This window comes from Musca domestica, unplaced genomic scaffold (assembly GCF_030504385.1).
Source record: "Musca domestica strain aabys unplaced genomic scaffold, Musca_domestica.polishedcontigs.V.1.1 48, whole genome shotgun sequence".
Taxonomy (NCBI): Eukaryota; Metazoa; Arthropoda; class Insecta; order Diptera; family Muscidae; genus Musca; species Musca domestica.
The window spans coordinates 2,686,428-2,714,369 of NW_026712340.1; the positions used below are offsets into that span (position 1 = coordinate 2,686,428).

The 27,942-nt window shown below is 36.5% G+C and overlaps 1 protein-coding gene across 1 annotated transcript in view; it reads left to right on the plus strand.

The window, feature by feature from the left end:
* The window catches only part of LOC101889291 (sodium channel protein 60E), a 585,783-nt gene that overhangs the window by 148,452 nt on the left and 409,389 nt on the right, over window positions 1-27,942 (plus strand). The window contains exon 3 of the mRNA XM_059127843.1: window positions 20,623-22,423. Coding sequence (XP_058983826.1) covers window positions 22,387-22,423 — 37 coding nt within the window. The 5' untranslated portion in view covers window positions 20,623-22,386. The remainder of the gene's footprint in view (window positions 1-20,622; window positions 22,424-27,942) is intronic.

The following is a 27,942-nucleotide window of genomic DNA, read 5'->3' on the forward strand; positions in this document are numbered from 1 at the left end:
TCTTATATGTGGAGAAGACTTCCACGAAGTCTTCTCTGTGGGGAATACCTTCAAGAGCCCTTATATTTGGAGAAGATCCCCATGAGGTCCTCCATACTTAGAGGACCTCCACGGGATTTTTAATGTGGAAAAGACCTCCACGAGGATTATATGGGAAGAAACCCTCCTCCACAAGCCTTCTATGTGAAGAAGATCTCTACGAGGTCTTCTATGTGGAGAAGACCTCCAAGAGGTTTTCTATGAGGGGAAGACCTCCACGAGGTCTCCTATGTGGAGAAGACCCCCATGAGGTCTTCTGTATGTAAAACACCTCCAGGAGAAAACCTTCCTGAGGTCTTCAAAATGAATAAGATATCCATGAGATGTTGTATATGACCCCAAGGATGTCTTCTCCATACAGAAATCCGCATGGAAGTCTTTTCCATAAAGGAGACCTCATTGAGATCCTCTCAAGTCTCTGAGTTTTCTCCATAAAAAAGACCTAATGTGGGACTTCAGTATGTAAAGGCCTGATAGGATACTTCTTGTTATAGGAGATAGGAGTCTTCTGAAGGGTTTTTATAAAAAAAGTAAAAAACCAGCTAATTTCGGCCTGGCTGAACTTTTAATTCCCTCCACCATTTTAAAGGAAATTGAAAATTTTCAAACAAAAAAAAAAAAAAAATCTGTCGAAAATTCCGTTTAAAGGTAATCCGTTATATGGGGGCTATACGAAGACGTGGTCCTGCATAAGTAATTTTTGGACGTAGGCTGTAGTACCCATTATGAACTTTAGATATGAAGTTCATATAATTCCGGTTAAAAATATCTCTAATATCATCAAACTGGAAACAATCCGGTGAATAATGTCGCAAATATCATCAAAATACCAAATAAAGGGTGGTGCCGTTATATGTGTGGAACTACATAGACAATTTTCCCTCATAGGTTGTAGTACCCATTATGAGCTTTAAATACGAAATTTGAAACAATTCCGAAGAATAATGTCGCTAATATCATTAAAATACCGAATATTTGGAGATATAGTTATGTGAGGGCTATTGGAAGATGTACCCAATACGAACTTCAATTATGAATTTGAAACAATTCAGGTACAGAATTAGAATTTTACGCTGATCAAGAATATTTATACTTTGTCAGGTCTAAAATTATTATTTCGATGAGTTACAAACCGAATGACGAGATAAAAATATAAAAAGGACATCAGTCGTCTTTTATAGAATTGAAATATTCCTTTATTATTATTTTATAGTTACTTCATCTAACACGATATATATCTTTTTAATACTTTTACTCCTACTTCACTAACCAGATGAATATTATTCAAGTTTTCCGTTATTTTATTCTTTTAAATAACTTTAACTCACGTCTTTGCCACACCAACGCACACATGCACACCATGTCGTTTACACTTAACGTCACACACTGAAATGATTTGTCGTCTATGTAAATGTGTCAGTGAGTCGTGGCATGATTGTAAAGATGTTAAACCAAAAAGAGGAAAAAGAAACTGGAAATGCAAATAAAAAGTTTTATGTACTCGCAAGCATGTGTGTGTGTGTGTGTCTTCAACAGGATATGAAGTACACGTATGTGTGTGAATGTATGTGTGTGTGCATATGGTAATACAAAATTATGTTATCAACTGCATGGCAACATGAAAGTAACTTTTGATTGGTATTGCATAGAAATTGGAAAAATGTCTTCGTGTTGCACTTTTTTGTTGTTGTTGTTGTTCACTCTCAACTTCTTGGAAAATTTATAAAAAGAAAATGGAAAGACAATTTTTACATTTGGTTGCGATATTGCAACAAGGTGTAAAGGAACTTTTACTGTTACAAGAAGAGATTTATGTGTGTTATAAGTTGCAAGGTTTTTAACAACATCAAAAGGCGCACAATATTTGGAGATAAGAGGCTCAGAAGCTAAATAGGTTGCTTAACAGATATTTTACAAAATTGTTTCAAAATAAAATAATTTATAATGGTTGACAGCTTTTAATAAATTAATTACCTTGGGAACTAGGTACGAAAACAAGATAAAATTAAAATAATTTCTAAAACAATGTATTTTAGGGGAGGGTATAATAAATTGAATTTGTTCAAAAAAGTTAAAAGGTATCAGTCGGTTTTGCCAACAGATATATACCCGCAGCCAATTTTCGATTATTTAAACATATTTTTAATTTCTGTTATGATTATTAAAATTGTTGACCCTATATGGAGTAGGTTCCGAAGGAATGGTTCAATATTGTCAATTTCGTATCCGACCTAAATATATTTAAAATAAATATTGCCACGTTCCCGGTTATGACTATATTGGTAACCTTCTTCACTTTATATGAGATATGTGATAATTTTTAGAAAATGTGCTTGGGGTACCACGTATATTCGACCGACATATTCCATTTTCATACTTCATCCAATACAGATAAAAATATTTGTATGCGTAAAATTACAAGAAAAACGAACGTTCATATCCCGTTTTATGCGAAATCATAAATCCCTTATTCATCTCAGGTTGAGAGAAATATTTGGATATAGCAAGCTGTAAAGAATCGCTGCCTTGTTTCGCATCTGAAATTTATGACCCTTCGTGCCTGAGGCATCAGAAGGGGTTCGCAGATATATATCATTTTTACAACTGATATTGTGCTAGCAGAAATATTTGTATGTGTGGAATTTGAAAAGAGTTGGATGCTTATTTCGCTTTCTTTGAGCGTTTCGTTTTTTATACCCTCCACCAAACATAGTATGGAGGGTATATTAAGTTCGTCATTCCGTTTGTAACTCATCGAAATAATCTTTTTAGACCCAACAAAGTATATATATTCTTGATCAGCGTAAAATTCTAAGACGATTTAGCCCTGTCCGTCCGTTTGCACAGATCCATCTTTTGTCTGCAGGCAGGTCCGATTCGAAGATGAGCTATATCGGTCCACGATATCGTATATCCCCCATATAACGGTACCCCCGATATTCGGTATTTTGATGATTATAGCCATATTTTCCTATGACATTGTCTGAAAATCCACACAAGGAGTTCTTTGTGAGCAATTTAACCCTTGAAAGGTAATTGTCTATATAGGTCCACAATATCGTATATCCCCCATATATCGGCACCTTCCGATGTTAGATATTTTAAATATTTTAACAGAATTTTTAATGGATTTTATTTTTTGACAATTTTCTAATTCGTTCCAAATGGTGGAGGGTATTTAAAGTTCGACCCGGCCGAACTTACTGCTTTTTTACTTCTTAAAATCTTCAACCCTATGTGGGCGAGCTAACAGAAGAAATGGTCCGATCTCTACCATATTTAAAACAGATCTTGTGTTGATCGGAAATCGGATGTTAATTTCGCGTTTTATGAACTTCATGGATATTCAGAATTTTTACCCTTTTGTGGGAGAGTTACCAGAAGCAGTGGACCGATATATCCCTTCCTCACCGCAAATCTTATGTTATTAGAAATAATGGGATGTATGAAATATGAGAAGAATCGAATGTTTATTTCGGATTTTATTATCGTTTAGGTTATTCAAAATCTTAACCCTTTGTGGGGGAGGTACAAGAAGGAACTGTCCGATTTGTACAATCATAATAATAGATCTTGTTTTAATAGAAATATTGAGATGTGCTAAGTTTGAATGAAATCGGATGTTAATTTCGCGTTTAATGAGCTTCATGAATATTCAGAATTTTGACCCATTGTGGGGGAGTTACCAGAAGGAGTGGAGAAATAATGGGATGTATGAAATATGAAGAGAATCGGATGTTTATTTCGGATTTTATTATCGTTTAGGTTATTCAAAATCTTAACCCTTTTTGGGGGAGGTACAAGAAGGAATGGTCAGATCTCTACTATCTTTATAACAGATCTTGTGTTGGTGAAAATGTACCAAGTCTGAATGGAATCGAATGTTGATTTCGCGTTTCATGAGCTTCATGAATATTAAAAATTTTGAACCTTATGGAAGGGGAGGGGTCAGAAAAAGTGGCCCAATAAATTCCATTTTCACATCAGACCTTGGGTTCATAAAAATATTATGATGTGTTTAATTTGAAGATAATCGGATACTTACATTACATTTTACAAGACTTATAATTATTCAAAATTTCGACTCTTTGTGGAGGAGGTACTTGATGAAGTTGCCCGATATTGTCCATTTTCGCACCTGAGCCAGCACTGACGCAAATATCTGGGATTGCAAAGTTGGGGCAAAATCTGATTATCCTTTCTCTTTCTGGGCAGTTAATTATCTTCTTTGATGTTGACATTTTGTGGGGGAGGTACCAGAAGGAGTGGACCGATATTGCCCATCTCCGAACTCCATCTAAGTTGACAATAATATTACGATGTGCCGAGTTTGGATCAAATCGGTTATTCCCTCTGAGAGTTATCATTCGCATCAGCCAGCCAGACAGAGAGACAGACGGACGGACGGACATCGCTAGATCGACTCCAAATGTCCTGAAACGGATTTGGTCCAAAGAGACCTAGGTTCTAAAACAATTATTTCGATGAGGCACCTTTTGGTCGTATTAAAGGATATACAGGATATACAATTTCAGACCGTTGTCGTTTCTAAGCCTCTCGTCGGACAGCTGTTAAAATTATTTAAGTGACAGCTCATTTTATTGTTTGCAAGCGTACAAAAGCATATTGGTGAACATTTTCCAGAAAAAAAGTTATTCGTGATGGAATTCAAGCGTGATAGTGCGATTTCTTTATATTTGTCTGGAAAACCAAAAGTAGCTACCGTTAGAGCACTCCACATTTAAATGTGAATAAATCTTTTGTGTCTCGTACCATCACTCGTTAAAGCAGCGACTTTATCGAAACCAGCGGGAAGATATTGCAATAATCCATTCGGCAAATATAAAAAAAATGAGATCGGGGTAAAGCCATTGAAATTCCAAAAATTGCACGAACTTACACCGCACCAAAAATAAAATATCACTTTGCCGAAAGTGGTGAACTGCCGATTTTTTTTTCTCCGGTGAGAAAAAATTAGTTGTCCAGCAGTTTGTAAACAAACAAATTATCGTTCTTGCTTGCCAAAGAGGTCAGCTGAAAATGTGCACCTTCGGTTGGCCATCAGAACTCAAGCGCCGGCTATGGTGATGGTGTGGGTCGCCATAACAGCCGATGGTCGCTCTCCGCTTGCATTCATCGACCGTGCCGAATATTATCGCGAAAATATTCTGGAGAGTGTATTACAGCCTTGGGCACGCAAATATTTTGGCCGCAGACCGTGGACATTCCAATAGGTCTCAGCACCATCGCACTCAGCACGCGCCACCTAAGAATGGTACAAAATGCGGTTCCTCGCTTCATTTCCAGCGCACATTGGACACCAAAATCTCCGGAAACCAATCCGTTGAACTGTTGTGTCTGGAGTGTTTTGGAAAGCAAGGTTGGCACTAAAAAATACCAAAGTGTTGATCACCACAAGCAAGCTTTTCGCCGGGAATGGATCAAAATACCGCAGAGCAACATTCGGGCAGCATCTGACTGTTTCATTGGCCGTTTGCCATAAGGCCATAATTCGTTCTAAAGGTGACAAATTCGAACAAATCTAAACTTATTCTAAAATTGGATGCTATTTCCAAAATAAAAAAAATTATTTTATTTTGTTGCAGTTTTTTCTCACCCTGAATACCCTCCCTAGCCACATGTATAAGGGTATAAAAGCAGCTTACCTAGGTATAGGGCTCTAATATCTATCGACTGTTTCTTCTTAACTTCGCTCTTAATCATAATTCAAAACGTTGCGATATTAGTCCGATTTGCCAATAGTTAAAGCTCTATCCAGGGACTGATAATTTGTTACTGCATGATTTTTTCTTAGTTACGTCTCTTATTGTATATTATAATAATTTATACTGTTTTGTTAAAAATTTCCCTAAAATTAAAATATCCTACCTCCTTTCGACATTTTGTATGTGTACATAAAAAGTTACATATAATATTTCACCTTAGCAGATTATGAAATTTGTGAAGAATTTCGCATCTATGTATTACATTTTATTATTTGACACGTTCTCCGGAAAAACGTACGAAATGCGCATGAAGAATTTTTCAAAGTATTCGAACAACTTTGTTACTTTTCTTTTGGCAAGGCGAAAACAAGGAGATGATATTTTCAACGATGGATTTTATTTATGGCAGATGTAAAGACATAACATAGACAAGATAATGCAAATATGCAAAGGTATATTTGCCCTATACTTACATACAAATATATTTGCTCAAAGTACTGTGGAACATACAAAGTATTTTTGTATTTTGAATAAACAAAAAAAAAAAAAATAAAAAACAGAAATAAATGTCTTATTCACAAAATATTTTTCGGACAATTTGAAATAGAAATTTAAAACAAAACTATTAAATATATGAATAATTTGTAAATAAATCTCAAAATGTCCAACACATTGCTTAATTGACGAACGTGATAAGATTGATTCGAAATTATTTCGCTACAGAAACACCAATGCATTTTCATTTATCCTGGATTTCTTGCCATTTTTGAGGTAAGATATTTTAAACAAAATGTTATCTAAATTAATCTCAATTGTTATTGATACGAAAGAGCAAATGTGGTATGTTTTGGAGATAAAAATAATGAAAGAAATTTGAGCAATATACGTCTACTTCATATGAATGAGGCAATCAATGGAAAGTTCCTTGTAAGTATGAATACATTTGCAAATTTTTCTTAGATCAAATATGGACAAGCTTCAAATTTATAGAAGTTGTAAATGTAAGGGAGACTGTTTGGTGGTGGACAATTCTAATTAGAGGTGGACAATTCTAATTAGTATCAGATCAATATCTACAAAAAAAAAAAAAACGTTTGAGTTTGGATGTAGAACTTTGTTAGGGTCCCGGAAAATGATAAAGGATTCCATATTTGAATTCACATAGTTCTTAGAAATTTAGTGTAGACATTCGGATCACTTTTAAAAATTTTGGTAATAAAAAACCTACACCACATAGTGGAAAGGGTATTAAGTATTTGTGCATTTGTATTAAACATGGAGAAGGAAACGAGATAGACCCATAGTAACTCTTGAAGGTCTTCATATAATCACTCTCTGAGCTGATTTATGAATGTCAGTCCGTCTGTCCGTCCATCCAAACGGCCAATATCAGTCCAAATGACCTGCACTTTTGCAAATTCGACCAATTCAGTCTAAAAGCAAGTACATTACATTTGGAGAAAATCGGTTCAGATATAACTATAGCTCCTATACATATGTTTTATCCGATTTTGGATGTTAAGTCACTCACATGCGTTATATGCACTCCAAAACAATGATATTTGATTTCGGGCATCAGGTACTGCTACTGCAAAGGCCGATTCCCCTTAGTTCTCAGTTTTTCATGTGGGTATGTTAGGTTAGTTCATTACGTTTGTAACATCTCTAAATAACATGCTTAAGTCCCTCGCATCCGTAATATGCATTCGACATAAATGATATTTGGTATCAGTTGTATGATGAAGCTCGGAAATACCTTTGCCAAATTTTATTGAGAAGAGCTAAGATTTGGATTTAGCTTCCATATATATCCTTAATCCGATTTTAGGTTTATTGTTGGTTTATGGCTAATATCAGTCCAAATGGGCGAATTTCGAGACGTACGTTCCATTTTACGGTAGCTCTACTAAATATGCATAGTGGTGTAGGGTATTATATAGTTGGCCCCGCCCAACTTTTGACTTTCCTTACTTTTTTTGGCAAATATCCATATTCGTTTCATTTGGTATGGCCGAACTTACTGCTTTTTCACTTGGTTAGTAAAACATCTGGTGTCAAGATAGACTATATTGGCCTACCCCTTCTAGTACTTCCCCAAAAAAGGAGTAACATTTTTTAATAACAACACGCTCGTAAAAGGCGAAGTAAGCAGATTTCCTTCAAATAATGGATGTCGGCTCAATCCTTCTGGTACTATCCCCACAAGAGGACATAATTTACAAAACAAGTTAGCGATTTTTATCAACCTGGTATATATAAATATATTGTTTTTATAAAAACAACAATAAAGGGATTAAGCCTGGCCATTATGCAACAACAAAAATATATGGTATCCCGAACAAACAAACCAACACTGTTCTATAAGCATTTCTTTTTACCCGAATTATAATGTGATTATGGAATATTTCTTCCAACTCTGCAACCTTCTCACAAAAAGTTACAATTTGAGTTGGCAATTATTCGCATACAATTGGAAGTAAATATTTGATTTTCTTTAAATTTTTCACATCCTCATATTTTTTTGACAGCATTAGAAAAATTGTCGAAATAAAACACATTTCAAGATTTTTCAAAAATTTTAACATTTCTTATGAAAAGTGAAAGTCCTAATATGCCACGTTTTAATATTTATACCCCAGTTACGTCAAATACGCAATGGACAATATTGACCCACTTCTCCGGAACCTCTACTATACAGAGTCAAACGTTTGAATAATTAAACGACAACATTGCAAAACATTTGGCTTTTTTGCATTTATTCATCTTTCAAGCTTTAATTTTTCGAAGAAATAACTTCTATTTCCTCCCTTTGGTAACCAAAAAAGATCTCCAACATATTTTTCTCTCTCTTTTTTCATAGTACTCCTCTACCATTGCAAGTCCCCATCCACCAGGTACCGCAAACCAAACAACCACACACAACCTTTTTAGAACATGTTATTTTATAAGAAGCAATTTGTGAAAATTTGCTGCGTTTTGTTATTGTTGTTGTTGCCGAACACATGACTGAACGAGAACACCTTTTGCATAACTCGTCGGTGCAATTTTGCGATTGTGAGTGTATTTGTCTATGTGTGCGTGCATTATATTTTAACCTGTCAGCACCACCTCTCAAATACCAAAGAGTTTTAATGGATCAGACTTTCATATCATGACATTTTAAGTGACAGCCAACACCGCAGAAAATAAAAAAATACGACAGTCACAACAACAACAACAACAAATACCAGTGCAGTGATACATGAAAAGTCCATTAAAAATTAAAGTGCGAGTGGGTGTGGATGTGGGTGTATGAGTGTGTGCGGTAACGCATATATAGTGTTCAAGTGTGGCTCAAAGTGAACTCAAATTATAGTTAACAATAGCGTTTGTTGTTGTTATTGTTGAACTATGGGATGAAGTATATATTTATACAACAGAAATGAAATTAATTAAGGTTACACGAGTAAATGCTGTCAACTTCGGTTCCGGAAAATTTGAGACAAATCGTTATCATATTCTATTTTCGTTACCATTAATATTAATATTTTTATACCTTATTTATACCCTCAGCCATATGGCTAGAGAGGGTATATGTTTTATACGGCCAAAACATGTCCCATCGAAATAATGGTTTTAGACCCTATGTTTCTTTGGGCCAAATCCGTTTCAGGACATTTGGAGTAAATCTAGCGATGTCCGTCCCTCTGGCTATCTGGCTGGCTGGTGCGCACGATAACTCTCGAAGGGACTATCCAATTTGATCCAAACTTGGTACAACGTAATATTGTTATCAAACTTAGATCGAGCTCGGAGATGGGCAATATCGGTCCACTTCTTCTGGTACCTTCCCTACATCATTTCAAAATTTTCAAAGAAAATATTTTACTGCACAGAAAGAGAAAACTATAATCCGATTTTGCTCCAACTTTGCAAATCCTAATATTGTCAGGTGCAAAAATGGACGATATCTCTTTACTCCATCAGGTACCTTCCCCACAAAGGGTCAACATTTTAAAAATTATAACTCTTATAAAATGTGTCCGATTGTCCTCAAACTACACTCATCTGATTATTCTTACTAACACTAGATCTGCCGTCAAGATGGGATATATCGGTCCACTCCTTCTTGTACACCCCCCAATCCCCCCCGGCCCAAAAAGGGGTAAAATTTTGAACATCCATGAAACTCATAAAAAACCAAATTAACATCCGATTCTATTCAGATTTGGTACATCTTAATCAACACAACTTATGCTATAAAGATGGTAGAGATCGGAACATTTCTTCTGGTACCTCCCCCACAGATGGTTCAAGATTTTGAGAAACAAAACGCTCAAAGAAAGCGAAATAAGCACCCAAATCTCTTCATATAAAACCCTTTTGCTAACACAAGATCTGTTGTGAAGTTGATATACATCTGCCAACCCCTTCTGGTAAGGGTGTGGAGCTGACTATACTGAATATTGTTGGTTTTGTCAAGACAAGGAGAAGATTGAGACGGCGGAGCACTCTACCACTGTCCAACTCTTTTTGGTGTCAGACGGAGTCTCATAGGTAAGCAAATTCTGCATGCCTTGACTTCATTCTCTAAATCAGAGCCAACAGTTATTATTCAGTTAGCCATAAAACTAAAATGGCTGAAGACGACACCATAATCTCTTCGTGGATATTCTTCACTCCATTACTAATATTCATATTATTTCTTCTTTATTTTTAAACCCTTCACCATAATATGGAGGATATATTAAGTTCGTCATTCGTTCCGTTCCGTTTGTAACACTACAAAATATACATAAATACATGTAAAAACCACAAAGTATATATATGCAGGATCAGCATAAAATTCTATGGCGATTTAGCGATGTTCGTCCGTTTGTGGAAGCTTCCGAACAAATTGAGGTAGGTTGATAAAATTGTAATGAAATGTGTACTTCGTCTGCATGACTTCAGGTATTGCAAATAGACCATATAGGTCCACGTTTAGGTATAGTCCCCACCTAGCTGTACCTCTCTATTAGTCACCAGAATTTCGTATTTGAAGTTACTAATAGGTGCCACAGCCTATGACATAAAATTGTTTATGCTGGTCCATGTCTTCGCATAGCTGATGATTTTCGCTACATTATTCACCGGAATGGATTCAAATTTCTTATTTGCACTTCGTAACAAGTACTACAGCCTGTGACAGAAAATTGCCTATTCAGGTTCAGGTCTTCGTATAACCCCCATACTGTACCTCCTATATTCGGGATTTTTTAGCTACATTATTCAGTGGAATTGTTTCAAGTTTCGTATTTGAATTCTATAATGGCTATGACAAAAAATGCCTATGCACTTCTACGTTTTCGTATGTACCCGAATATAACGGTAACTCCCTATATTCTGTATTCTTAAGATTTTATCAGAATTGTTAACGGTTTTTTTTTTTCGTTCCATTTGGTGGAGGGTATTAAAAGTTCGGCCCGGTGGACCTTACTAATATTTAACTTGTTCTCCTTGTTCTCTTTTCACTAAGTTATTTTAGGATAAGCACATTGGACCAGCAGGTCTATGAGTGGAGTGGTTGTTATAAGCACCCTCGCATCCTCTAAGCTCACCTAACTAATAGCTTTTAGATCGTTTTAGACTCTTTCAAATAAAGTATTTGAAACCATAAAGAGTTAGCTAAGTAGAAATTTAGCTCATCCGTTGAATTTAGCACATCCAAATTTTAATATTTTGGTTTCATTTTCTTACAAAATGCAGCGGATTTAGTACCTTCTGGTACCAAATTTTTATATCAACCTTGCTTCATCCATACTTTTCGTAATTTCAACTTTTAAAATTTTTTAATATTTCAACCTTGAACACTAACAGTACCCAAATCAAAATTTTCGAATTTTAGCCCTATCGGTAATCAGTGCATATCATTAGGTACCTCATCGTGCTTTAGTACTCCTTTAATTAGAACTTCTGAAATTAATCCCTATCTCATCCATACAAACCAACACGGACCCCTTTATCAGATTTTTTCCTAACCAATTCAGTAAAAAATATGGTACAGGAACTAGCACTTTTTACTACGATGGTTAGAAGTGCGGGGAACCCATTCGCAATTTTTTAGTAGATGTCCAATGAAGTCTTGTCCAAGGCTATCAGCTGTCAATATGTATTACCTTTACTTCCTCACTCCCTTTTAAACGATGCCTACAACTTATAATTCTTCAATTTGATTCCTCTGCATCTCACCTTAAAAGGCGTCTCTCCTTTGCCAATATAGTTACGAGAGAGAGAGAGAGAAAGAGAGAGAAAGAAAAAAACAATTACAACTCCTGGCAGTTTTAAACACCCGTCTGTATAAGTAACTTGCCCAATTCGTTTGTTTTTCACCTTCCTCTGTAAAGCTTCATCACATTTCACAACGCCTTCTTCAATAAATCTGTTGATGATAATCTTCCAATCAGGCTGCCAATGGAACATATTTATGGTCGGTAGATTGCTTGCCAAAGTTTACGTTAACAAATCTTGTATGCCATACCTATGGCAAAAGGGGCTAGGAGGGCGATGCGATGACACACAAGAAGTAAACGTAAGCTTAAAGCTATTGGCAAAATCTTTTGTTTGTTGTTGTCATTGTTGATGAGGATTATGATGATGGCAATGATGCTGCTGCTGCTACTGTGTCCTTGGGATTTCCATGCGATTGCGTTTTTTTTTCTTATGGCGTTTTACGAATAGTTCATTTGTTCCGTTTTTACCATAAGAGTTTTTTTATTCTCGCCACCACCCTTCTTCTCCCGCTCCCCACACCGAAACAAACATTAATTTGCATAATTTTGTCATCTTTTCGATGATGGAGTAGATTTTCGGGCTTTCCTTTCATCAATGGATTAAGACGTCTTATGTCAGACCATAGGGAATATGTTATTGTTTGCTTGGGCTGAGGTAACGTAAACCAAGATTTATTATGGATTTGGATGAAAGAGGTTGGAAGGCAGGAGGACGGTGGGTATGTTTGTTGTTTCATGTTTTGGGTCAAACAACCATTTAGGCCAAATGAGGCCTATTTAGGGGATATTATTTCCTTGTTATGGAACATTAGGGAAAACTTTGAAAAAAAAAAAGGACAATTGTTTGCACTTTCATATGAAAGTGTAGCGAGTGCACTTCTGTGAGAAGAGCACCAGCTGCTCTTCTGTGAGAAGAGCACCAGCTGCTCTTCTGTGAGAAGAGCACCAACTGCTTTTTCTGTGAGAAGACCACCAACTGCTCTACTGTGAGAAGACCACCAACTGCTCCTCTGTGAGAATTGCACCAACTGCTCCTATGTGAGAAGAGCACCAACTGCTCTTCTGTGAGAAGAGCACCAACTGCTCTTCTGTGAGAAGTGCACCAAGTGCTCTTCTGTGAGAAGAGCACCAGCTGCTCTTCTGTGAGAAGAGCACCAGCTGCTCTTCTGTGAGAAGAGCACCAACTGCTTTTTCTGTGAGAAGACCACCAACTGCTCTACTGTGAGAAGACCACCAACTGCTCCTCTGTGAGAATTGCACCAACTGCTCCTCTGTGAGAAGAGCACCAACTGCTCTTCTGTGAGAAGTGCACCAAGTGCTCTTCTGTGAGAAGTGCACCAAGTGCTCTTCTGTGAGAAGAGCACCAAGTGCTCTTCTGTGAGAAGAGCACCAAGTGCTCTTCTTTGAGAAGAGCACCAAGTGCTCTTCTTTGAGAAGAGCACCAAGTGCTCTTCTTTGAGAAGAGCACCAACTGCTCTTCTGTGAGAAGAGCACCAACTGCTCTTCTGTGAGAAGAGCACCAACTGCTCTTCTGTGAGAAGAGCACCAACTGCTCTTCTGTGAGAAGAGCACCAAGTGCTTTTCTGTGAGAAGAGCACCAAGTGCTCTTCTTTGAGAAGAGCACCAAGTGCTCTTCTTTGAGAAGAGCACCAACTGCTCTTCTGTGAGAAGAGCACCAACTGCTCTTCTGTGAGAAGAGCACCAACTGCACTTCTATGAGAAGAGCACAAATAGCTCTTTTATGAGAAGAGCACTAACAGCTCTATTCTCATAGAAGAGCTGTTCTTCTGTGAGAAGAGCACCAACTGCTCTTCTGTCGGTGCTCTTCTCACAGAAGAACAGCTCTTCTATGAGAAGAGCACAAACTGCTCTCCTGTGAGAAGAGCACCAACTGCTCTCCTGTGAGAAGAGCACCAACTGCTCTTCTGTGAGAAGAGCACCAGCTGCTCTTCTGTGAGACCAGCTGCTCTTCTCAGAGAAGAGCATCAACTGCTCTTCTGTGTAAAGAAAAATCGCTCTTCTATGAGAAGACCAAATGGTCTTCTACAGGGTTGCCCATATTCGACGGACCCATCTGGCAACGCCATAACTTTTGACAGAGATGTCATATCGCTTAATGACATACCGCGTTTGAAGCGTCAGTATGAGAAGACCAAGGGGTCTTCTACGAGAAGACCTAATAGTCATATACGAGAAAACCAAATGGTCTTCTATGAGAAGACCAAATGGTCATCTTTAAGAGAAGACCAAATAGTCTTCTTCTATGAGAAGACCAAACTATCTTCTATGAGAAGACCATATGGTCTTCGATGAGAAGACTAAATTGTCTTCTATGAGAGGACCAACTTTTCTTATATGAGCAGACCAAATTTTCTTCTATGAGAGGACCAAGTGGTCTTCTCCTAGAGGAATAGTAGGTCTTCGTATTGTTTTGCTTTTTATTGAAGTGAATTTCTTATTGTATATCCAATTGAAAAATATGAGTCCTTCCCCTTCTCCTCATTGCATCATACAAAAAACGAACGTATCTTAATGTAATCATTATCAGTCCAAAAGGACATAGATAATGGCTATTAATTTCAAGGACACTGCGTAAATTCATTTGCAATTCCCAAAGTAATGTTAATAAAGATTTCATGGCAAAGGACGTGATCAACACAATTTTTTTAAGGGTCGTAACACACAACAAGGAACATTAAATCAGTTCCTTAAATCAGTACCCCAAACGATAACTACGTTTTAAGAATAAAGTAACCCCACCTACCCTTCCCCTTTTCAAATCCATCACACTTTTCATTTGAAAATCGAGGAAAGCGAAATGTGTTTTGTTGTCGGTGTCTTATCCATTTTCCTTCATTACCCTCTTATGCCATAGCAGAAAAAAAAAATCGCTCATATTTGAGAGCTCATTAAAGCTTAATAATCAACTTGATGACACACTCACACTGATGTACATATGTAAGTAGGTACCACCAACATTTAAACAACTTGTGTGGGGGGGGGAAGAAATAAAAGTTTTGCAGAGCAAAAAAAATGAGCAAAGGAAGTTGATGTACCTATCACCACTTTATCTTAGGCATACCTTGAAGTGTGTGTGGTTTTATTTTTTTACTTGCCGTACTCTACCCCCCAGAAAGAGTACAAGGAAGCTTTTCTGCGCCTTTATGAATGGTAGAAAATCTCTTTTTTTAATACGGCAGCAGCAGCAACACCATATGATTGTCATTATAAAACGTAACGCTGTAATTAAACACCGAACAGAAAACTGTTTCAGATAAGTAGGAAGGTACATACATCGACAAATGGTTATGATGATGCTCATCACAGTACCCCAACATGTATGAAAAATATCTTACCATCAACATATAGGATGGTAAGGAGAGATGGAGATATTCCTCCTTTCTTTGAAAGATAAAAAGTGGCAGACTCATGCCTTAGATTAGCTGCCATAAAACCAAAATGTCTTTGGTAAAAGTGGTAATTAAGATGACTTTAGCTTAACTTTTAATTAGTATGTGTTACAAAAAAAGCAAAAACAAAAAACAAGAACTAAAGCCAGAACTTATTCGCAAAAAAAAGACAAGCATCACAAATGAGCACAAAGAAAAAGATAAGAAGAGTAAAAGAAAAAAAAAAAAAAACATTTATTTTAATATGTCTTTGAATTAAGACTTTTTATGTTGTTTAATAGCGTTTTCAAGAAAATGCCTTACTACCATTTGAATAAGTAGAATCAGAAATGGTACAAAGAAACAAATAAATATACCAAAAATGCGATTAAAATTATATTTGTAAAAAAAAGTCATTCAAATCAGACACAAAAAAATAATGTAGAAACTCAAAATTTTCGCGGATCGTTTAACGTGACCTAAGATCAAAAGTCAAACTTAGGTCAAAACTTCTTTTAAACCAGCAAATACTGTTTATCATGAATATCCATGCGGGAATACTATTCCAACAGAAGCTTATAAATCGATGGATCATTAACAACAAAAAATAATAATAATTATAGGAAAAATAACATAACTACAGGGGGCAAGCTCTCACCTCTTCCACATTTTCGGATTAAGATCCCTTTTAAGCAGTGCAATATTAAATTACACTGTGATACAGGGTTGCCCATATTCGACGGACCTTTGGGCCCATTCCAATCGACGAGGCTTGTCCGCGGGCAACATTCTTTGCGTCAATTGAATTTTGTACGGGAACAAATGCAAATCAATGCGAATAATCCATTGTAAAGTGGACCGAGCCATGCCCAATTGCTGAGAACGGCGTTTTTGGGGACCTCTCAACACTGGCTCGTACGGCAGTGATATTCTCGCCCGATCGCCTTGGTCGACTTTTATATGGCCTCTTCGGATTAGAAAGAGCCTCACCAGTCGAAAATGGTGTTCTTAGAAGGCGCAATTCTCACATTTTTTTTCACAATTGACTTCTTCTGTTGAATATAAATTTCAACTATTTCAGAGCGCTCGCGTGGCGTGTATTGGTTCATGGTAAAAATCTGCTTGGACTGACGCTTCAAACGTGGTATGTCATTAAGCGATGTGACATCTCTGTCAAAAGTTATGGCGTTGCCAGATGGGTCCGTCGAATATGGGCAACCCTGTACAAGTCTTCACAAAAAAAAAAATAAATAAATAAATAAAAATACAGGGTTAGATAAAAAAAAAACTGCAGCAAAGTCAAAAGCCATAATTTTTACATTTTTTTTTAAATTTTATTGAATGAAAGTAAAAATGTCGGAATGTCAAATTTCAGAATAAGTTTAGATTTGCTCGAATTGGTCACCTTTGGCACGAATTATGGCTTTCAAACGGCCAATGAAACCGTCAGACGCTGCCCTAATGCTGCTCTGCGGTATTTTGGCCCATTCCCTGCGAAGCGCTTGCTTGAGGTGATCGATACTTTGGTATTTTTTAATGCCATCCATGCTTTCCAAAATACATTCGACACAATAGTTCAGCGGATTGGTATCCGGAGATTTTGGTGGCCATTGTGCGCTGGAAATGAAGCGAGGAACCTCATTTTGTAACCATTATTGGATGGCGGGTTTTGAGTCCTATTGGAATGTCCAAGGTCTGCGGGCAAAATATTTGCGTGCCCAAAGCTTTAATACACCCTCCAGAATATTTTTGCGATAATAAACGGCATATATTCTGAAGCCACGGTTGATTAATACGAGCGGAGAGCGACCATCGGATGTTATGGCGGCCCACACCATCTCCTTGGCCGGCGCTTGAGTTCTTGTGGCCACCGAAGGTGCACATTTTCAGCTGACCTCTTTGGCAAGTAAACACCATCATTTTGTTTGTTTACAAACAGCTGGACAACGAATGTTTTCTCATCGGAGAAAACCAAATTCGGCAGTTCACCACTTTCGGCCAAGCGAAGAAGCTCTTTAGCTCTTTTGAGTGTATTTTCTTTATGTTGCTGTTGCGGTGTAAGTTCTTGCACTTTTTGGAATTTCAATGGCTTTACCCGAGCTCATTTTCCAATATTTGCCGAATGGAATATTGTGATATGTTCAGCTCATGAGAATTTTTTTGGCCACTGCTACGCGGGCTTCGGTCAAGTCGTTTTTTTTTCTTTTCGAACCATTTCTGCTGATGTTGCTGTTTTCTTCCGTCTACTTCCTTGACTCTGGGCTACGCTACCAGTATTGCGGTAACGAGTGATGGTACGAGACACAAAAAAATTATTCACATTTAAATGCCAGTTGTGGGTTTCCAGCCAAATATAAAGAAATCGAAATTGAATTCCATTTCGAATAACTTTTTTTCTGGAAAATTCTCACCAAAATGTTTTTGTACGCTTGTAAACAAAATAATGAGCTGTCACTGGAATAATTTTAACAGCAGTCTGAACTTGGTTGCAAGTTTTTTCATCTCACTCTGTATCTGTTTTATCCGATTTAGTATTTAAGTCCCTCACATTCCTACTATGCATTCGACAACAGTGATATTTTGGTACCAGATATCTTACAGAGTTAGGAAATACCTTCACCAAATTTTGGCTAAGATTTGGGTATAGCTTCTAAATAGCCTTAATCCGATTTCAGGTTTATTGTGCAAATAATGGCTACTATCAGCCCAAGTGAAGTGAATTTCGGAATGTATCTTTCCATTTTGTGGAATTCTGCTGCGATATATATTTTTATACCCTCCACCATACATAGTATGGAGGGTATATTAAGTTCGTCATTCCGTTGGTAACTCATCGAAATACTCATTTTAGACCCAACAAAGTATTAATATTCTTGATCAGTGTAAAATTCTAAGACGATTTAGCCCTGTCCGTCCGTCTGTTGTAATCACTCTACAGGCTAAACGAATTAAGATAGGAAGCTAAAATTTTGTACAGATCTCTCTTTTGTCTGCAGGCAGGTCAAGTTAGAAGATCGGCTATATCGGTCCACGATATCGTATAGCCCCCATATAACGGTACCCCCGATATTCGGTATTTTGATGATTTTACCCACATTTTCCAACGGAATTGTCTGAAAATCCACATAAGGAGTTCCTTATGGATACTTTATACCTCGGAATAGAATCATCTATATAGGTCGACGATATCGTATACCCTCCGATATTCGGTAGTTTGATGATTATAGCCACATTTTCTAATGGAATGGTCTGAAAATCCACACAAGGAGTTACTTGTGATTACTTCATCCCTTGAAAGAGAATTGTCGATATAGGTCCACGATATCGTATATCCCCCATATAACGGTACCCCCCGATATTCGGTATTTTGATGATTTTACCCACATTTTTAAATTGAATTGTCTGATAATCCACACAAGGAGTTCTTTGTGAGTACTTTACTCCCTGAAAGAGAGTTATCTATATAGGTCCATAATATCGTATATCCTCCCACATAACGGCACCTTTCGATATTAGGTATTTTGAAGATTTTAAAAGAATTTTCAATGGATTTTATTTTTTGGAAAATTTTCTAATTCGTTCCAAATGGTGGAGGGTATTCAAAGTTCGTCCCGGCCGAACTTACTGCTTTTATACTTGTTTAATTTAATCCTTGCCATGCACTCTAAAGCAATGTTATTTGGTATAAAAGATTAAAATGTCTCCGTCAAATTTAGTGAAAATCGATTCAGAATTGGATATGCCTCCCTCTGAAACCAAACCACAACTTCTCTAAAGCTAAATGTTGATTAGTGGTATGATCTACTTCAAATTCTTTTGTTACGGGAGCTCTACTAAATATGCATAGTTGTGTAGGGTATCATACAGTCGGCCTCGCCCGACTTTTGACTTTTTCTTACTAGTTATACCCTACACCACAAGGTGGTCAGGGTATTATGTCTTTGTGCATTTGTTTGTAACAGGCAAAAGGAAACGAGATAGACCCATAGTTCCTTTTGATGATCTGCATAAAATCACATTCTGAGTCGATTTATGCATGTCCGTCCGTCTGTCCGTTCATCTGTCCGCCTGTCCATGTATTTTTGTAAACAAAGTACAGTTCACATTTATTGCCCTATCCAGATGAAATTTTGCACAAATCATTTGTTTGGCCCAAGGACGAACCCTATTGAAATTGGAGATAATCGGTAAAAAATTAGATATAGCTCCCATATATATCTTCGTCCGATTTGCCTTTTATTGTGCACCAAACGTGTAATATCAGTCCGAATAGTATGGAATTTTGCACGTACGATCAGATTGGACCTGAAAATAAGTATGCCAAATTTTATCGAAATCGGTTCAGATATAGCTATAGCTCCCATATATATTGTTCATCCGATTTGTTATTTTTGTCCTCCGCAGCCGTAATATGCACTCTGTAACAACATTATTTCGGGAAATCTATCAAATACAGCTTAAAAATACATTTGCTAAATTTTATCGAGATCGGTTCAGATTTGGATATAGCTCCTATATATAACTTCGTCCGATTTACCTTTGATTGTGCACCAAACGTCTAATATTTGCCCAAATGGGATGAAATTTGGCACTTTCGACCGAATTGAGTCTAGAAGCTAGTATGCCAAATTTGGTGAAGATCGGTTCAGATATAGCTATAGCTCCCATATATGCTGTTCATCCGATTTGTCATATTTGTTGCCCAGAGCCGTAATATGCACTCCGTAACAACGATATTCGGGGAAATATATCAAATTCAGCTCAGAAATATTTTTGCCAAATTTTATCGAGATCGGTTCCGATTTGGATATAGCTCCCATATATATTTTTATCCGATTTCAAATTAATTGTGCACCAAATGGGCAATACAAGTCCGAATTTTAAAGATACAAATGCTTCGGCATATTTAGTCCTTTGAACTTTAAATTATAATTAGCGTGTATGATTGAATTCTCCCATAAAACCTTTTAATTGTTATGCGCAGCTCTACTAAATTAGCAAGGTGGTGTAGGGTATCATAAAGTCGGCCCGTCCGACTTTAACACTTTCTTTACTGGTTTTTATATCAAAATGTACCATTTTTTTGACGGTAACTGCAAAAATAAGTTGCAGAATACACTATAGATTTTAATATTTAAATTTTCAATGAATGTTATAAAAAAATATATATTTTCTCTAATTTTAAATTTCACATAATTTCGTCTCTACTATTTGCAGATTCTCTGAAAACAGACGGCAATATGCCTGAAGACCACCACAGATACATGATCCGTGTTGAGTTGGTTTTAAATGGCACTTATCGCTGGCAATGAAATGAAATATAATTTTGCGAATTTCTCAGGCCGTACTTGAGTAATTTCTTTTGCAGAAAATAAAATCAACAAGAAACGAAATGAAATGAGTTGAATTGAATTGAATGGAAAGGAAAATTGCAACGAAATGAAATGAACGAAATGTGAAATAATATTTTGTGCATTTGCAATGGCAATGGAAACGAAGTGAAGAAAATAGAACAAAACAAAATAACAAAAAAGAAAAACATGTTGAAGCAAAATTATCATCATCAACAACAAGAAGCTAGGCGAACAACAGAACAGCAGCCAACAAAGTGGGTAAATACATTTAGACCACAAGATGAACAGCAGCAGTGGCAGCAGCAAGACCGACAACAACAGCAATATTTCTGGCCAAGTGGTCATTCGGCACTGCACTGTAATAAAATACAAGCAACGAAAATTCAACAAATTGAAAATATAAACTAAAACACCAATTCAATTTTCAGTTAGGAAAATCAAGTGAAAAACAACAGCCACAGCAATAGCTGCAGAAGCAAATAAAACTAAGGCTTCGAAAAAAAAAAAACGAAGAAAAAAATTCCCTCATAGCAAAAGAGGGAGAGAGAGAGAGATAGAAAACCCCCCAAAACGGTAAAGAAAAACCAGATCCCTAAACTGTGTAAATACAAAACCCAAATAGAACAACAACATCAAATACACGGAGGTGGGTGTAGAGGAGGCAACAAATCAACATTGCAAAGCAACACGGAATACCCTCCCAGACCTCCCACAAAATGTAAACATCAACCGGAGTCCATAGCACGACAGGAGAAAGCAAACACCCAGGCAGCCAACCAGCCAGCCAACCAGCCAGCCAGCATGAACAACACCAACACCACTAAAACTTTGTTCAAACAATACCCCCGGAAAACTAGCCAAAAACTTTCGAAAATCTAATTGAGTGAAAACAGAAATTAAATAGAGAACCCTAGAAAGCGGCTAATCAAAACTCAACAAAAACAAATCAACAGCGACTTGGCCTTTTTCAGATCTCCGGTATTTTGGATTTTTTCCCCATTTTTGGTTTTCTCCTCTAACGTTATTTACCTTTGGCCTTCACCTAGCGACCGCCATCAATTGTTTTGCAAGAAAACAAAGGCACACAACTCACACCCACACACACAGAGACGTGCGAACAAAAGCAGCAAAAGAATGAAGGATACCAAACTAAGAAAGCAACAATAACAAGAAAACTAAATAACAAGGAACGCAAAAGGGGAGAGAGAGAGGGACGGAAAAAATCTTAATTCTATAAAAATTTTATTAAAGATTAGTAACCAAACACCTGCCCTTTAACAGCAACAACAACAACAAGATCTACGACAAAAGCAACAACAATAACAAAACCAAAGAAATCTATTCATAATAACCATAAACATTTATTAAGAAAGTTAATAAAGGCACAAGGCTAAGGCAAGAGGGAAGTGAGAAGGATACTACGAACATAGATAAGGAGAACCACAACAACGAAATATCATTAACCTAACAGCCAAGAAACAAAAAAAAAAAATACAAAAATACCAAGGCGGACAACCCTCCCAACCAACAAATACACAAAGAAAAGACGAAGGAAGAACGAACGCCTACAGGACTCTTAGCATCCTCATCAACTGTAAAGGAATCTCTTCAAAAGAAATCCATCAAGATGAGTAATAATGACAAAACACCAACATCGAACGAAGGTGAGTACAAATAATGTTCAGATTACTTTTTGTTATGTAATACGAATGGAGGGGTGGTGTGGAGGGAGCGGGAATGGCTGGGTGATACATAGAAGCAATAAATAAACAAATACATGGCAATTTCATTTTTATGTTAAGATAATGTTTTATTCAGAATTCCTCGTTCTATTTAAAGCGCCGAACCCAATGGAATTGCCGGGGTCGGAGATAACATAAATATTCAATTTAAGGTGAAAACATTTCTAGGTTTTTGACTGTTTCGGGTTCAATTAATCGAACATAAATTTGATAAAAAATAATATTTGAAAGAAGCATCGCCTAATGGAAAACAGCAAAGGGAGCTATCAAATGTCCAAATTTCAATTTAAGAAATTCGTGGGCTTAAATTTGATTCAAAGCTCTCATATGGCATGGTGATAAATCCATCATCGACTGGATGATTGAGATTCTTTAACAAACAAAAAAATACCATAAGTTTGGCCCGGAGGAACTATTGATATCAACAATGATGGGACAATGAAAAAACAACCTAAAAAGTATCAGTCGGTATTGCCGACAGATGTATATCCACAGCCTATGTCCGTTTCGTAACTGTCCTAAGTCTGACACACAAGATTTGGCCCATATCAACTACTTTATTCACCTTAATATGAGAAATGTAATAAATTTTGAAAACTTAAGAAATGTGAGTGAGGTTCCAGATATAGTGGACCGGAGTATTACACCTCGTATAATAATAATAAAAAAACAAGCTTAAAAGCAGTAAGTTCGGCCGGGCCAAACTTTGAATACCCTCCACCATTTGGAACGAATTTGGAAATTTTCAAAGAATAAAATCCTTAAAAAATTCTGTTTAAATTTTAAAAATACCGAATATAGCCGTTTTATTGGGGTCTATACGACGTGGACCTACATAGACATTGTTTGTCATAAGCCATTACCATATTCAAATTCGAAAACTTGAAATAAACTGTGAATAATGTAGCTAAAATCATCAAAATATCGCATATAGGGAGGTACCTTTATATCAGAGCTGTGCTAAGACCTGGACCTGTATAGACAATTTTCTGTCACAGACTGTAGATCCCATTACGAATTCTAAATACGTAATTTGAAACAATTCTGGTGAACAATAACGATAAAATCATCAAAATACCGAATATTGGGAGGTACCGTTATAAAGGGGCTATACAAGGACGTGAACCTGCATAGACAATTTTCTGTCATAGGCTGTAGCATCCGTTACGAACTTCAAATACAAAATTTGATACGATTCCGGTAAATAATGTCGCTAAAATCATCAAAATACCGAATATCGGGAGGTAGCGTTATATGGGGGCTATATGAAGACGAGGACCTGCACAGACAATTTTCTGGCTTAGGCTGCAGTATCCATTACGAACTTTAAATACCAAACTTGAAACAATTCCAGTAAATAATGTCGCCAAAATCATCAAAATACCGAATATCGGGAGGTAGCGTTATATGGGGGCCATATGAAGACGAGGACCTGTACAGACAATTTTCTGGCTTAGGCTGTAGTATTCATTACGAACTTCAAATACCAAATTTGAAACAATTTCGGTAAATAATGTCGCTAAAATCATCAAAATACCGAATATCGGGAGGTAGCGTTATATGGGGGCTATACGAAGACGTGGACCTACATGGTCCATTTACGAACTTTACCTGTCTACTGAAAAAATAGAATTTTACGCTTAATATACCATCCATAGTATGGTGGAGGGCATAAAAAAGACCATATGTTTGGCCGGGAGGAACTATTGATAATAACAATGACGGGGCAATGAAAAAAACCTAGAAAGTATCAGTCGGTATTGCCGACAGATGTATATCCGCAGCCTATGTCCGTTTCGTAACTGACCTAAGTCTGACATTCTAGATTTGGCCTATATCGACTACTTTTTTCACCTTTATATGAGAAATGTAATAAATTTTAAAAACTTAAGAAATGTGCGTGAGGAGTATTACACTTCATATAATAATGAAAAAAAAAACAAGTCAAAAAGTATCGATCGGTTTTGCCGACAGATCCATACCTTTAGCCAATGTTCGATTTTTTCAAAATATTTTGGCATCTGTTATGAATTTTCAAACTCTTGACCCTCTATGGATCATCTCAAGATTCTGGATGATAGACATATATTTAGGTATAGCAAGAAAGAAGTAAAGAAGTTGCAAAAATATATATTTTTTGAAAATTTCGACTTTTGGGGGGAGGTACCAGAAGGAATTGACCAATATTATCTATCTTAACACCAGACCTTGGGTTAATATAAATATTGAGATGTGTGAAATCGGCCTCTTACTTCACATTTTATGAGAGTTGTAATTATTCAAAATTTTGGCCATTTGTGGGGGAGGTACCCGAAGGAGTGGACCGATATTGTACATTTTCTCACATGACCTAGCGCTGATGAAAATATTGGGATTTGTGAAGTTGAAGAAAAATCGAATCATCCTTTCACTTTCTTTGCAATAAAATATTTTCCTTGAAAATTTCAAGATTTCGTGGGGGAGGTACCAGAAGGAGTGGACCGATATTGCCCATCTCCGAACTCGATCTAAGTTTCACAAAAATATTACGATGTACCAAGTTTGGTCAAAATCGGATACTCCCTTGGGGAGTTATCGTGCGCACCATCCAGACAGAAAGACGAACGGACGGACGGACATCGCTACAGCGACTCCAAATGTTCTGAGACGGACAGACCTAGGGTCTAAAACCGTTATTTCGACTATTTGACCGTATCAAATTGTATATACCCTCAGTAGCCAAATGGCTGAGGGTATAACGAGTTAAAAAGTAGCGGTCGGTCTTGTCGACAGATGTATGTTTTCAGCCAATGTTTGATTAGTTAAATATATTGTGATTTCTGTTACGATTCTTCTGTTACGATCATTCAACTTGTTGACCCTCTGTTGAGTAGGTTCGGAAGGAATGGACCAATGTTGTCCATTTCGTATCGGACCCAAATAAATATGACATAAATAATTAAACGTGCCAGGTTTGGACTGTACTGGTTATTTCCTTCAATTTTTATGAGATGTGTGATAATTTTTAGGAAAAGTTAAAATATACGTAAGGTGCCAGATATAGGTCTCCATTTTCATACTTCATCAAATACAGATAAAAATATTGGTATGGGCAAAATTTTATGCGAAATCATAAAATCCATATTCGTCTCAGATTTCTGGTTGAGAGAAATATTTAGATATATCAAGTTGTAAAGAATCGCTGATTTGTTTCTCAAGCTATGACAGACAAAATATAGAAAGTTGTAACATTTGTGGGTTAGCAAAAATATTTGTCTGTGTGAAATTTGAATTTTGAATTTTGGAGGTACCAGAAGCCTTGGTCCGATATCTATAATCTTTATAACAGATCTTGTTTTGATGGAAATATTGTGATTTAAGAAGTTTGAATGGGATCGGATAGTAATTTTTATGAGCTTCATGAAGGAGGATGTAAATCACTTTTTATATGAGCTATAATTATTCAAAATAATGACCCACTGTGGGGGAGGTATTTGATGGAATAGACCGATATTATCTATTCGCACTTTCTCTTTCTGTGGAGTAAAACAAATTGTTTTTTTTTTTTTCGAAAGTTTCTACCATTTGTGGGGAAGGTATTAGAAAGAGTGAACCAATAGTGTCCATCTCCGAACAGGCGGACGGCTGGACATCGCTAGATTGTCTTTAAATGTCCTAAAACGCATTTGGTTCAAAGAGACCTAGGGTCTAAAACCATTATTTCGATGAGGCACGTTTTGGCCGTATTAAATGAAATATACCCTGAGGGTATACAAAATATTTTTCTTTACAGAAACAGAACGAATAATCGGATATTGCTCCAACTTTGCATATCCAAATATTTGCATCAGTGCTATGTTAGGTGCGGTCCACTCCATCAAGTACCTCTCCCACAAAGTGTCAAAATGTTGAATATTTTTAAAACTTTTATAAATTAAAATTAACATCCCACTCCATTCAGACTTGACACTTCTCAATATTTCTATCAGCACTAGATTGGTCACAAAGATGGTAGAGAGCGGTCTTTTCCTTTTGATACCTCCCCCACAAAGGGTTAAAGTTATGAATGTCCAAAACTATTATAAAATACGAAATAAGCAACCGGATTTTTTCATATTTCACTCATCCCATTATTTCTACTAACGCAAAATATGCTGTGAAGATGGGATATATCGCTGCACTCTTTCTGCTACCTTCCCTACTAAGGGTCAACATTTTGAATATCCATGAAGCTCATAAAACACGAAATTAACATCGGAATTCATTCAAACTTCTATTATCTATTATAAAGATGGTAGAGTCGAACCATTTCATCTGGTTTATTGGGTTCAAGGTATATAAAAGCGCTTAAAGAAAGCGAAATAAGCATCCATCTCTCTTCAGATTTCACAAATACAATTTTTTTGCTAACGTAAGATATCTTGTAAAGATGATATACATATATTTGCCAACCCCTTCTGGTACCTCACAATTTTCCATAACTTGCGAAACAAGTCAGCGATTCTTTACAACTGGCTATATCTTAATACCAGAAACCTGAGATGAATATAGAATTTATAATTTCGCATAAAATTGAATATAAATGTTCGATTTTCTTGTAATTTTATCTATAACAATATTTTTATCTGTATTGAAAATAGTATACTTCGGTCGACTTTATCTGGTACCTCACGCAGATTCTAACATTTTCTAAAAATTATCACATATATCGTATAAAGTGAGGGAAATAATCATACCTGTCATGTCCCAATATTTATATCATGTTTATTTGGGTCCGATACGAAATGGACAATATTGGCCGAACAATTATATGGAGGATATACTAAAACAAAAAATACCTATATAAAGAATTTTCTGGCGGAGTAGTTAACTATACCAATTGGTACACATTACGCATTGTAAATACCCAATTTCGCACAATTTTGTTGAAAATGTGGCTAAACTTATAAAAGTACCAAACATCGAACTCTAAATACTAAATTTGGAATTGAAGATTTAAAACAAGTAAAAAAGCTGAAAGTTCGGCCGGGCCGAACTTTGAATATCCTCCACCATTTGGTACAAATTTGGCAATTTTCAAAACAATAAAATCCGTTAAAAACTCTGTTAATATCTTGAAAATACCTAATGTAGCCGTATATTAGAGTCTATACGACGACGTGGGCCTGCATAGGCAATTTTTGTCACAAGCTATTACAATATTCAAATGCGGAACTTGAAAGAAAAAAAAAAAAACTATTTATAATGTAGCTAAAATCATCAAAATACAGAATATAGGGAGGTAGCATGGTGGTTATAAAACGTGGATCTGCACAGACAATTTTCTGTCATAGTGTTTTCGCTTGTCATGTGTGTTCAGAGATTAGAGTCGTTGGAGTGTGAGATTTTGAGTTGTTACCGTTTAATCAGCGGAATAAATTGTGTGGGTGCGTGTAGCGGTCAGGTGATGGAAAAGGAGTAAA